At 31.2% G+C, this 13,317-nt stretch overlaps 1 protein-coding gene across 1 annotated transcript in view; it reads left to right on the top strand.

Annotated features, from left to right (window-relative positions):
• Positions 1–7,809: 7,809 nt before the first annotated feature.
• Positions 7,810–13,317, top strand: part of LOC108970115 (rho GTPase-activating protein 190) — a gene marked incomplete in the record, with an annotated part of 22,392 nt that continues 16,884 nt past the window's right edge. The window contains 5 exon segments of the mRNA XM_018935267.1: positions 7,810–8,011; positions 9,748–9,904; positions 9,961–11,093; positions 11,293–11,586; positions 12,916–13,289. Of these exon segments, the coding sequence (XP_018790812.1) occupies positions 9,755–9,904; positions 9,961–11,093; positions 11,293–11,586; positions 12,916–13,289 (1,951 nt within the window).

Genomic DNA, 13,317 nt, shown 5'->3' with positions numbered 1-13,317 from the left:
TTATCATTTTGCTTTTTATTTTATAATTGATTAAAAACAGCAAAAAAATATCTGGAAACAAAAAATGAAACAATAAAATGATAATTTTTAATGCTAAAATATAAAATAAATAAATCAACATTTTAAAAATAAAAACAAAGTACGGTGTTATATTAAGTAAATTCAGCCTTTTATTTCTTTCGATTTAATTGTGCAATACATGTTTTTCTACTTCTGTTTTTTGTGTCCTTTAAAAATGTGCGGTCTTTATTCATTTCGGAAAACTATTTTCTCTACGTACATAGCTCATACAAGTTTTTATAAAGACTGCATTAATCTTGTTTTTTGAATAGGTGCCAGTGATTAAAGCTTTGGTTAATTTATTTAGGAATAATTGATATACTTATAATTTAAGAGCAGTGGTGCTGCAATCGATTTTCAATTTTTTAATCTGAACAGTCTCTAGTGAGTTGAAGGTAAGCATGAGTTGGATGTTTGCTTCCTAATGCAGAATGCAGCGCAGTGTTCGCTGAATTTCGCTTTATTTAAATATTTTAACAATCATATTTTTGATAATTACATTTCATCATATAATTGTGGACTGACTTCTTAGTTAAATACGAAAAGGAGACACCCACTACATCAAGTAAATAAAAAAATTATTTATTCAAAATTGAATGTTGTAAGAAAAACTTTCGTTTGTATTTTGGCAGATCTAAATTCATGCATAAAGACAGAGTGCGTTTTCCGTGATGTAAACTGCGCAGTATGCATGAAGCAAACAGTTCGAAAAAACAAATCTGACATCTTTGCTAAAATTAAAAGGTCGAAAGAGCATCACTGACCCAGCTATTGCACAAAAACACGCAAAACTTGCAAAATTTTAAAAGTAGTTGCACAAAATGTAACAACAAAACCCACTTGACTAGCTAAAGTGTCGTTGTAAGTGATTTATGTTAAATAAAATTATATTATATTTGTTGATTCGTTCCCATTTTTTATTTTATGTTAAAAAGATAATACATTTCTTTTTTTACACGATTAATTTTTTTACTCTTCGAATAAAAATCGATCATTTTTACTATCTAACTTATCTGTGAGAGTATTATTAAAACATTTTGTTCACATGCGCAGTTTTTAGTAGTCCCATGCAATGGCACCAACCATCTTAAAATCTGCATTGCAAACTGCGCAGCATTACCAGTATTAACCGCAAAAGCCCGTATTTATGAACAAGGTTATGACAAATTATACGTAAACACTGTTAGAATGCAATTACTAAAATTATTTCAGCAATGTCATATTTATTCCTTCAATAGGATTATATATTTTAAGTTCGAAAAAAGATGGTAACAGAAATATTGAAACGTAAGTCCTTTAAGTTGGGGGTATGTGTTGGGGATATTTATGTTTATTAAAAAATAAATACATGCATACATAAATACGTTAATTTTAATTTCAAAAATTCATTGATTATTATATTACACGTATGTATGTATACGTATATACGTGACATATATACAAGCACACGCTACTTACTATATGTATGTCTATGTTACAATATAAAGAAATAAAATTTTATCGCATTTCTTAAGGAGTACTCGTTTCTTTTATTACTATCACTTAACTTCATCACAAGTGTTTATTAAACCCCATAAAAAGACTAAAACAGAATATAAAAATCGTAAATATTGACGCCAAATGTTATAACCTATTCTGAATATGTACTGTGTATGTATTTCTTTCTGTCACTTATTAGTTAATGAATAAACTGTATAAAATTTGTCTGTTTGTGTGCGCATGCATACATTCACAGTTACATTAATCCAAAAGTCCATACAAAAAAGTGTATGTGTGAAGAAGTAACGATAAAAATATGATTGTATAAAATTATAATATATATTGAATTTATTATAACTAACTAGATTATATAAAATTAATTAATGTAAAACATTTAATTATAAATGATAAACGTAAGATAATACCATCACAATGAAGTTTGCAAATGTGTGATGTCTAAACACAGAATAAAACTAATGATTCCAAACTAACCTTATTACCAAAACAACAATATAGACAACCAGGAAGAAAGAGAAATTTAAATGAGAATAAATTTAGAAAATAAATTAAAAGGAAAAATAATTACAAAAATAAAAACATACTTTATATTCTTTGGGGTACATTTGTGAATTTTAGTGGTCTGGGAGAAGGTTTTTATACCCTGTAAAAGGTAAGATTAAGCTTACCAAGAAGTTTGTAAGACCTAGAAGAAAACGTAGGAGACCCTATAAGTATTCATGTAAATGGTCAGCATGACCATCTGAGTCGATTTAGCCATATTTCCTTATCCATCTGTCTGTATATATGCGCACTAGATCTTCAATTTTACAGATATCGATCTGAAAAGTGAAAAAACGATCGAAATAAAGTGCTGGAAAAGAAAGCTTTTTCACTAATTTATTATTGTTTAAGGCGATGATGCAATCTCCGGAGAAATTATTCAGATCGGTTCGCAATACCATATAGATGTTATACTAACTGAACGATCGGAATCAAATGACACGATATTTTTAGCACCGCTATTAGCCTGCATAATATTCCTAACTGTTGAAAAATATATATTTTCTTAAACTATACTCATTTGAACGAGCATACTGTACGATAAAGGTACTTCCGATAAAAATATATGCTATATTTTAACGTGTGTACTACTATGTGGGAGTAGGCATGGTACTGCTTTTGTCTTAAAAAATATTTTCCCAGAGTCACGGGATGTATATACTTATATGTATATCTACTTACTTTTTTTTTACTAATATTTCAAGTGATAAGCTACATGAGTATTTTTTATTTATTCTTATCTTCAGAAGTATAGAAAAAGTAAAAAATCATGTTCATATTTTTCAACCGTTAGTTACAAAGATTTCGTTAATTAAACGTGACCCAGTTATTCAAAAAGTTATTTTCATACGGTTAGTTCTATTTCGTTTGTTTTAGAATGTGCAGCGTCAAATAAAAAACGCTTTTCATTGGAAAATAAATTAGAAATTGAGAACAGCTCTTAATGGTCGTTTTGTACAACACGAAATAAATCTAAAATCGATGAATACGTTTAAAAACGCAACACACGAAATCATTTCCTTAAACAAAGTGAATCTTATAGCAGGGATAATCTGATGCCCAACTTATTCCAGTGTGAGAGCGCCTCAAAATAAGCGTTTTTTTATAACATTTTCCATTATGGCCAGATCGAACAAAATAAGAATTTTTGGGTATTTTAAATTAAAACCCCCAACATTTATTAGGATAGCAAATTATTATATATTGGACTTTTAATATATGGCCAAATTACTTAAACCCTAGTTTATGATTTTATGGTATATTAAAACAATTAACTTTTGATCTTTCAATACTTAATAAGGTGAATTAAGCTTGTTGATTCTCAATTATAAAATATTTTTAGTGATTTATAATTGAAAAACAAAAATTTCGTTAGTTAAACGTTGCTCAGTTATTCAAAACATTATTTTAATACGGTTAGTTCCATTTCGTTTACTTCTATTATGCATCAGATTACAAAACGTTTCATGAAATTTATTTAAATTTAGCATTTTCTTTGATTATCATTGTTTGTAATTCTTCTTACTTACATTCTTCTACTCTTGTAGTAAGTAATTCTTCTTACTTACATTCTTCTACTCTTGTTCTGATAAATCCGTTTTTACTTTGGCAATTATTTATCTATGTTAACGTTATAGTTGAATTGCTTAAGCAAATATTTTTAATTCACTGTTGATAACCGTTTTTATCCTTTGTAGCAATTTAGCAAGTAGGTGAGCAGCGCATAGTTCTAGTTTTGGTAACGTTTTCTTATTTTTAATTGGTTTTACCAGAAGCTATTGTTATAACTGATCCAACTTTAGCATATACAACTGATGCATACGCTTTCTCTGAAGTATCTGCGAATCCCTGTAGTTCAAATTAAAAGTTGGTTTTAGTTTCAAACCATCTAGGAGTTTTTATTATTTTTACCTCTGGTATACTATGCTGCATAAACTCTTGCCATTCTTTTGTTAAATTCTCGTCAAGTAACTCGTCCCCGTTGAGTTTAATCAACCAAAGGGTCTGTATAAACAACTTTGCTATAACGGTTGTTGGTGAAAGCCATCCCATTGGGTCGAAAATTCGCGCTAAATCAGACAAAGCTTGTCTTTTTGTAATTAGATTTTGCGTTGAAAGATTCGTATTAAATCCAAATATGTCTTTAGTAAGATTCTATTGAACACCCAATGTCTTTATTATTTTGCCTTCTGCTATATTTATTACATCCACTTCCTTAAGTGAAACCCATATCTTTGTAGTTGTTTCCTCACATTCATCTATTGAATCTGCTCCTGTCTTTAAATCGTCCATGTAGAAGTCGTTTTTAATTATGTTTGAAAGCAAATAGTTGTGAGATTCGCAGAATTTGGAAATTTCTTGTAAAGTTCTCATTGCCAAGAAAGCAACTGATGCTGTCCCATGCGAAACTGTTTATAGTTTTTATTCTTCTATCGGCTCTCCTTTTGTTTCTCTCCACAATATACGTTATTAATCTTGATCACTCTCTGTTATTTTAATTTGTCGAAACACCGTTTCAATATCATTTGTTAATACGCCAAAGTTTCCATTTCATTATAATGTCAAATATATATTTTTGAAGTATTTGTCCATGAAGAAGATGTCGTTTAAACTACTTCCATTTGTAGTTTTGGCAAACGCATCGAAAACTACTCGTAGTTTAGTCGTTAGACTACCTTCTCGAATCGCTGCTTGATGCCCAAAGGCCTTGGATTATACACAGTGCAGTTGTATAAAATGCGGCTAAAAGTGGCTGCTTTTGATTATCCCATTTAGCTGGATTTCTAACTCGTATTGCTTCTACAGCTTGATATTGCTGCTCCAGAAAACTGAACACATCATTTAGGCTCTGTATATCTTGACTTTTTTTTACGTCTTGCTCGTAGAAACGTAGATTTTCTTTGTCTAGTGTGCGAAGCTCTGATAGCTTCTTCGCTTAAATTCAAATTTAGTGCTTTTAAAGCATAAATGCATTCCTTTATGGTATCCAACAGCTGCTTCATGCTTGCTACACTTTTTCCATTTGCTGACGGTTGATAAAGTAATCTGTTTAATTGTAGCCTTATATTAACATATCTTTTCTTGAGAATTTGCCAAGCGGCTCATAATTCGTTTCTGTTACTAGTAGATGTTGAATTAATCTACCAGTTTCTTCACCTAATGATGTCTTCAATCGGAAAATCTTTTCCACTTCAGTAAAATGCTTCGAATCATGCTCCAAACTTTAAAAAAGATCGCGGAATGACGACCATTGTTTTATTTCACCATAAAACATCGGAATTTTAATTTCCTGCAGTTTTTATTAGAACACATTGTTTTTGTTGTGTTACAATTGTTTAATTTTTCCGCTATTTTTGCGGTGATAATTTTATACTCTTGCCGGAATTCCTCTATTTTTCAACGATTCAATTATTTCTTTTAATTTGATATTTCGAACTTCAAAATATGCTTCTTCTGCATTTTCAAATTGTATTTCAAGCTTGATTTTGAATTCTCTCAGAAGCAGCTACAGGTGGCTCGACCTGGTTAGCTTGTGACATAGGTCCTATTCCCACTTTTAAATTCTGAATAGAATTTTCCATTATTTGTATTACATGCTAGTAGTAGTCTTCTGCTTCTTGACTTTTCTTAGATATTCTTTTATTATGGTTTGTTGTAAACTCTGTTATAACATTCTGAATATGATCATGAAGCCTTTCTAATCTTTCCGCTGAGAATTTTCCAACGCAGCAAGATCGCCCAACTTCTTCTGTCCTTTTTTAGCAAATTCTCCATATTTACTTCTTTTTTGTTGATTTTTGTTGATAATTTTTTTTAGTACTGTACTCGTTGTTATAAACACAAGGACGCTTATAACGCTTTTTCGCTTCTACTATACATACTTACGTGTATATATGCCGATGGTCTTTGCTATTCCGGCTTACATTTAACTTTATTTTGCTAAGTAATGAGTAATGCCTTTTTTGTTTTTAGAGGCTTATAATACTTGCTCTTTATTTTAAGCTCAGCTTTAAACACTGATTTAGTCGGGCGCTTCTTTTTTTATTTCGAATTGATTAACAGTGTTGTCTATGCTGAACCAGAGAGAGTTTTAAGTTTTCTGGCTGAACTGAATTGATTTGATTGTATTTTTGGCACGACTGTTTGTTCTAATTTTATCATACTCGTTGCATACTCTGGTAAGTACACATACGTACACACGCTTGATACTTTCTTATCGGTTGTTGCTTGTGTGCATTCAAATTTGGAGTATTTATGTTTTGTATATTTAAAGTATTTTTATGTATACTCTAATTTATGAATTTTTCTTCGATAGGTAATGATTTTTTCGTTTTTATGAGCAAGCTTCATTTTACAATTTTGTTGCTTACCATTGTACTTGACATTTAGTGGACTATAATACTTTTTATTTAACTTATTGTTTACATGTGTGTTCATGTATTTGTGTCAAAAATATAGCCTTCTATATATAATTCCATTCAATTTAATGTTATAAAACTCACATAGTCATATATTTATGTACAAAGTTTATTAATTTTCTTTTTGTTATTCTATTTTCTTTTATTTGTGTATAACAAAGGTGATCTTCACATACATATGTATGTATGCTCATTCCTTGAGTTCCTTTATAAAGTGGTGTAGATCATTGAGTTGGATGGAGGATGGATTGAGTCATGTGTAGACGAAAGATCTTTGACTGCCATTCACTTCGGAGTGGCCTGAAAAGAATATTTTTCATATGGCTCAAGCAGCTCACGACTTCTGGTCCTAAACCAAGTAGTCTCTGGGTAGTCAAAGAACATCCGTTTGAAGGCGAGTTAAATTGAGAAGGCGAACCATACCTCCTACGGGTTGTGCGCTGGGTTTGGGACCCGCCACGTAAAAAACGCCCTCAGTGGAAAATTACCAACAGCGCGCACAATTGTAAGGGGTTCTTAAAAAAAAAAAAAATATTTTTTGTTTGCTTTTTCGAAAAATATACACTTTTACAAAAATATCCTGTGAAATCGGCAATGTCGTACCTTGAATAGTTTTTACATGGCAGCGTTCTAAGGAGCGATTGCTTGCAGGTATAAAGAAAAACTTATGAGTGAAACTTTAAATACACATTTCTCAAAATTGCTGATATCATAACTCCACAAGAAATTGACCGATCGACTTAAAACTGAGTATTGTTGAATACAATTACTATACAATGACATACGATATTTTGATTGGTTGGAAATTGTGAATTTAGCATTAAAAAGAAAATTTTTGTATGGGAAATATCTTTAAGTTTAGTCATTCGGCCGGAATCATGTCAGCAGTTGGGACAATCACAAAAATCGACGAATTTTCCAAGCGTTAGACTGGTATAGCCCCTTAATCGGCTATAACCGCGTAAGCGGTATCTACGCTTGTAAAGAAGAAGAAGAACAACATTGAGTTCCCTTAAGTGGTGAATGTTCCTTCGTGTCGTGGTGTAATTTCATTTTTCCGCGCTTATTTTTTGTTCCTTCATAATAATTTAGTACAGCTAACATTTCTCTATTTATTAACATCCTTTGCTTCACTCATGAACATTCTCTTGATTAACTACCTCGTACAGCGCCATCTCTATGTGGAAATTTATTTAAAAAAATTTATTGGTTTAAAAATGTGGCAAGTCTCTTACAGGTACTTTTATTCGGATTAAATTCGGACATATTTGTTTTCGCTGGGCGGCGTAAATGTGATGAAGAGTGAAAAATTCTGTAATGCCATCAATTGAGTATTAGTACGGTAGAAGGTTTTATAAAATTTTATAAACATTTCTCAAAGTCTATTTTACACTAAATAATACTGTAAAAGTGGCGGTGTTAAATATTTGTAATTATAAAGGCTGTGTCCAAGGAGAGCAGTCGTAAATAGTGCAATTTAATTTATATTAAGTGTAAGCAGTAATACTTAAATCTATGTATGTAAACGTTAAAAATTACAATAATTATATATCTTTAAGTAAGCCAAAGAAAATTAGTAAAAATTACTTGGAAAATATCTGCAAAAGATATTCGTGTCTGGATGTTCAAGACCTGTGACTTGTGCGCAAGAACGGGTTTGTAAAAAAGTGCATTGTTCATTTTGAGCTAAAGGCTGTCCTGTGGTGTAACATTAAGTCTCGTTTGTATGTACTCTTAATAAATTTACCTGTAGCATACTACCTTTTGGTATATTTGTTGAATTTTTCGGAAATAAATAATATTTCACACAAGCATTAAAAATTTTGTACTCCAGACAATTAATAACTGAGCTTTATGTACACAATGGATGAATATATAGAATATAAATTAAAATTTATTTTTTTAATTACCATTAAATTTCTTAGAGAATGTTTCAACTACATTTAGCATTTGTAGTTTTCTAATACTCCTTTTCATTTCAGTGATTTTGATACTGATGAAATTAATAGCATTTCTATTTTACCCATCTACAATTTATTCTGCCCAACTTCTGGCTCTTCCATTCGTTATCATATGCGAAGTACTTATGTATGTAATAAAAATTGGATGCTGAATTGCTTTATACTAGAGTACGAAAGTCAATACAATTCCTTCACTTTAAATATTGTTTCTTTATTAATATGTCAAGTGCGACATTATATAAAACTATATGCATAAACATTTTGTTTATTCTAATATGACTTATTAACATATTTTAAAAATTTTATTGTTTTCTAATGTTTTATTTGGGAGCATTTAATGGATGAAATATTCTTACAGTTAACGCGGGGTTTTATGCAATTTTTTTTATTTATGTTGATATTCCTTTATTATTTTCAAATGTTGTAATTCAATGTTGCCACAAATACAGTTAAGTTTATATTTTTCTACTTGCTACTCTTAAAAACCAGATAACTAACGCGATTATCAACCATTTCCTGTCTCGGTTCTAAATTGGCTTTTATTTCCCAATGGTAGAAGAATGATACAACCTTTATAGTTTCAATAACAAAAAACGTTTTTCATATACAACAAAATGTTGGGTGAGGGCATAGAAAGTTACATTATTACGAGAGCAGAATCATATGCTTTTGTTGGGTTCATATCTAAACATTGATTTTAAAAAGTTTAAAAATATTTGAGTTTAAACTTTACATATGTTGGTTTTGAAAATAAATCGATGAAACAGTGGTCGGCAAAATTAAGTTAACATCCAAACATTCGGTTTAGTGTTTTTGTTATTTATTACCCATATGATTGCTAGTGCCTGAGCGTGGAAATTGGTATTCCTAACTTTTTCCCTATTTATGCTTATAAAAATGACCAGAAATAATGCAAAGTCGCATACGTGTCATTAATGCACAAACCTTTTTTTCTTTATATTATTTATTTTTTGTTATTGCACCTGCAGAAACATTTTCCGAATAATTTTGAAAAAATATTGTCGAACCGAAAGAGTTCGGGATCATTTCGGCTGGTTGTAGAAATGGGCACATATATAGATAAGTATTTTCATACTGCAATAGAAGAAGCAGATGCAGATAAAAATATTTCTCGAATGTCTAAATATTTATATGACTTATTAATAAATACATATGTATTATATGTATATGCATACATCATAGAAATTATTTGAAACCGGACTTATTTCATTATTTTTTGAAATATTTGTTTTATAATTCTTATACAGGTGAATCATGAAACAGATTAATGTGTCCGTAATAGGTCTTTCGGGGACTGAAAAGGATAGGGGTCAAGTTGGTGTTGGAAAATCATGCCTCTGCAACAGATTCATTCGTCCGATGGCCGATGATTACTTTATTGATCACATATCAGTGTTGAGTCAGGTAGCTAACCAAAAGAAGGCATATAATAATATGTTATAAATGTGTTTCATTTGTAGAGTGACTTTAGTGGACGAATTGTTAACAATGATCACTTCTTATATTGGGGAGATGTGCGAAAAACCACGGAAGATGGAGTGGATTATAATTTCCAAATAATTGAACAGACGGAGTTTATGGATGATTCCACATTCCAACCGTTTAAGGTTGGGAAAATGGAACCATATTACAAGCGTTGTATTGCCACTAAAGTATTTTCAGCGGAAAAGCTTATGTACATATGTAAAAACCAATTGGGGATCGAGAAAGAGTATGAACAAAAAATAATGCCCGAAGGCCGACTGAGTATAGATGGTTTCATTGTGGTATTTGATGTGAGTCCTGTGCCAAATCGACCGGTTGAAAAGCAAGTTGACTTTGTTCACAATGTCATAGTAAATATATTGAAAAATAAGAAACCAGTTGTGCTCGTTACAACTAAAAATGACGATTCCAATGAAATATATATACGGGAGGCCGAAAAAATTTGCCAGCGTAAGGAATATAAGGGTTTGATTCAATTGGTCGAAACATCCTCTCATGAATCTATAAATATAGATTTAGCTTTTATACTTCTTGCTCAAACTATAGATAAAGTGAAAAGTCGTGTAAAAATTACTTCATACTATGAGGCTGCGAAATCACGAAAAGAACTATTGGACACACGTTCTGAAGCTGTCACGAGACTAATTCGTAACCAAATAATTGATTACCATGTGCTTTGGTCGCAGGGATCCAAAATATTAGCACAGTACAGAGAATGGACAGAATTCTTAAACATTTTTGGTGTAGAAGCTGGTCAAAAGCTCTTCAGACGTCATATGAAAAAGCTTCGTGATGATCATTTAAATAATAAACTCAATGAGTACATTGATAAGTTTGCCAGTGTATTGGAGTATCTTTTACCCGACATAAGTTCTTTGGGTACAGTAGATGAAAATATATGGGGAAATGCCAAAGGCATATTGAGAAGCCATCCTGATTTTGATCGGCATTTTTTTGAGTGCCCTCAAGCTTCATGGACGGAATTAGTTGATATGGAAGAAACCGAAGACGAAGTTCGTATTCCATTCGATGTATTGGATACTCCGGAAGCGGAAACAATATTTCGAAATTATGTTAATGCGGTGCAGCAAGATAAGAAAAAAATTGGGTAAGTCTGTTCAGACTGTTTATTGTAAATAATATGAAATATTGAAAATATTTCGATCGCTTCCATTCTACTTACAACAATCATAATCAAACGATAATTTACAATTGTTTACATATTCCATATCTGTAATATTATTAATTTTATTTTATCTTTTATTATATATTAATTAAATATTATTCTCTTGTTTTTAATATCCTAGTTGGAAGCATCAATTTAAACTATTATTGGAAGAATCCGGCTTTGTGACCCCAGGTAAACAGCTATCAGAGGTGCGCGTGCTTTTCATGGGTCGTGAATGCTTTGAAGCTTTATCAGAACATGATTGCCAACAAATTTATGACATTCATCAAGATGAAATTATCGAGAAAAGCAAGCAAAACTTTATAGAACTATTGTTAGAAAACGCACAATTCTTCCAGCAGTTTAAAAATGTTGATATAATTACTCAAGAAGATGTTCGGGCAATTACAGATCTTATACAGGACGATTCCAGGTAAATTATATATAATACTTTTAGTTATAGAATATCTATAATCTCAAACAAGGTTCTATCGGGCGGTAAGCCAATAATGCAGTTTAAATCGCATTGCATGAAAATTATTTAGTTGTTATGTTGCGGCACGCATGACGTAATTGCCTACAATAATATATGGCCTTGTCCACGCTCGAACCCAAATATGTCAAGATTTGGAAAATATTTTTCCTCTAGGAAGGATGATAGACCTAGCTCACTGTCGTGAAAACATCTACACGCCTAGGGTGATCCTCCACCAAATTTCAACGATTGACATATGTTGGGATTTAGCATTCATCTGACCCTATGCGTTTAATTCTAGTTCCATCCGACCAAGTAATTTTCATCGAGTCATCAACGGTAAAATATTCAAATTTTTTTTTAGCGAATTTTAAATTTGTTCATTTATTAACACTCTAGTCACTCAGACTATGTTTATTTATTTTCGAATTGTTTTGTGACAAATGAACTCCATGAACACCCTTAATAACTTTACTAGTATCTACCGCAGAGCGCCAGACACGATTAAGCGCCTGGCTGTTGCTATTGTTGGAGATAATCTTTTTGGACGAACACCAGTCTTCTAGGGAATAAAAAATTACATTGTTTTTTCATTTTGTAAATGAAGCCGAGTCATATAAAAAAAAAATCCCATAGGAAACATCATTCTCAATGACTTCTTCCTGATGGAATATTTTATAGCTTTCTCCATTAAACGTAACTAAAAAATTTAAAATTATTGTATATATTTTCTTTAAAAGAACTAGAAAGATAATATTTACATACTTAATAATATTTTTCGCACAAATTTCCTCACATTTATGCTTCAACGAAATTTGTCAAGTACCGTTACTAGAAAAATGATTGCCAAAGTAATATTAATTAATAATAATAACATGCACCATAGACAGTACAAAAATATTCATACAATATATTTTGATAATACATATTTATATTTCGTGAACAGTTTAGGTCCTTACTGTATGGTAATAATTATCGAAATACTCCCCTACTTTCCTTTAGCTTTGCATATTATTTATCTAATCTGGGCGTGCAGACCACATAAATTCATATTTAAACATTAAATTCATATTTAAATGATAAAGAACAGTTTCGTTATTTGGCTAACAAAAAAAAAAAAAAAAGAATTTTGACGAAATATTTATATCACGGGGTATGCGTCTGATTCCCCTCATAATGAACTGCTAATTTTCAAAATCGGAGATTTTGCGAAATTTTCATGGACCACTTCACGTGGTTTGACCCAATTATAATTGCAAATTTCTACTCAATATACACATTTTTCAGGTATAAAATATTAGACAGACTTGATCAGGAGCGACGGGTGATCCTATTTCAACATTTGGGCTTTATACACTGCCCCATACGCGAGCATTGTCCTTTCTTCCATAATTGCGTTGATAGTTTGGTAGATGAATGCTTGGTCGATAAGTCGCCAAATCAGAAGAATTCCAGCAACTGGAAGTCTTCGAGCTCCGACAGAACTTTAAATTTATTAATAGTGGGATCCGAACATCTTGCAAGTGATTTGCTTAATGATATTCGAATGTGCACGGGATCAAAAGGGGAATATGTTTATGAGAACCAAACCTATTACCTAAATTATCGCATTGCCAATGGAGATATGGAAGCATTTAAGTCAATTGATGTACATTCGAGTGGTAAGTCTTCTAGCTTGTATTATATATC

The sequence above is a fragment of the Bactrocera latifrons genome, unplaced genomic scaffold (genome assembly GCF_001853355.1).
Source record: "Bactrocera latifrons isolate USDA-ARS-PBARC rearing strain unplaced genomic scaffold, ASM185335v1 scaffold_281, whole genome shotgun sequence".
In the NCBI taxonomy this organism is placed as follows: Eukaryota; Metazoa; Arthropoda; class Insecta; order Diptera; family Tephritidae; genus Bactrocera; species Bactrocera latifrons.
Note: the sequence above shows the minus strand (reverse complement) of the source record. Positions and strands in the feature narration are given on the sequence as shown.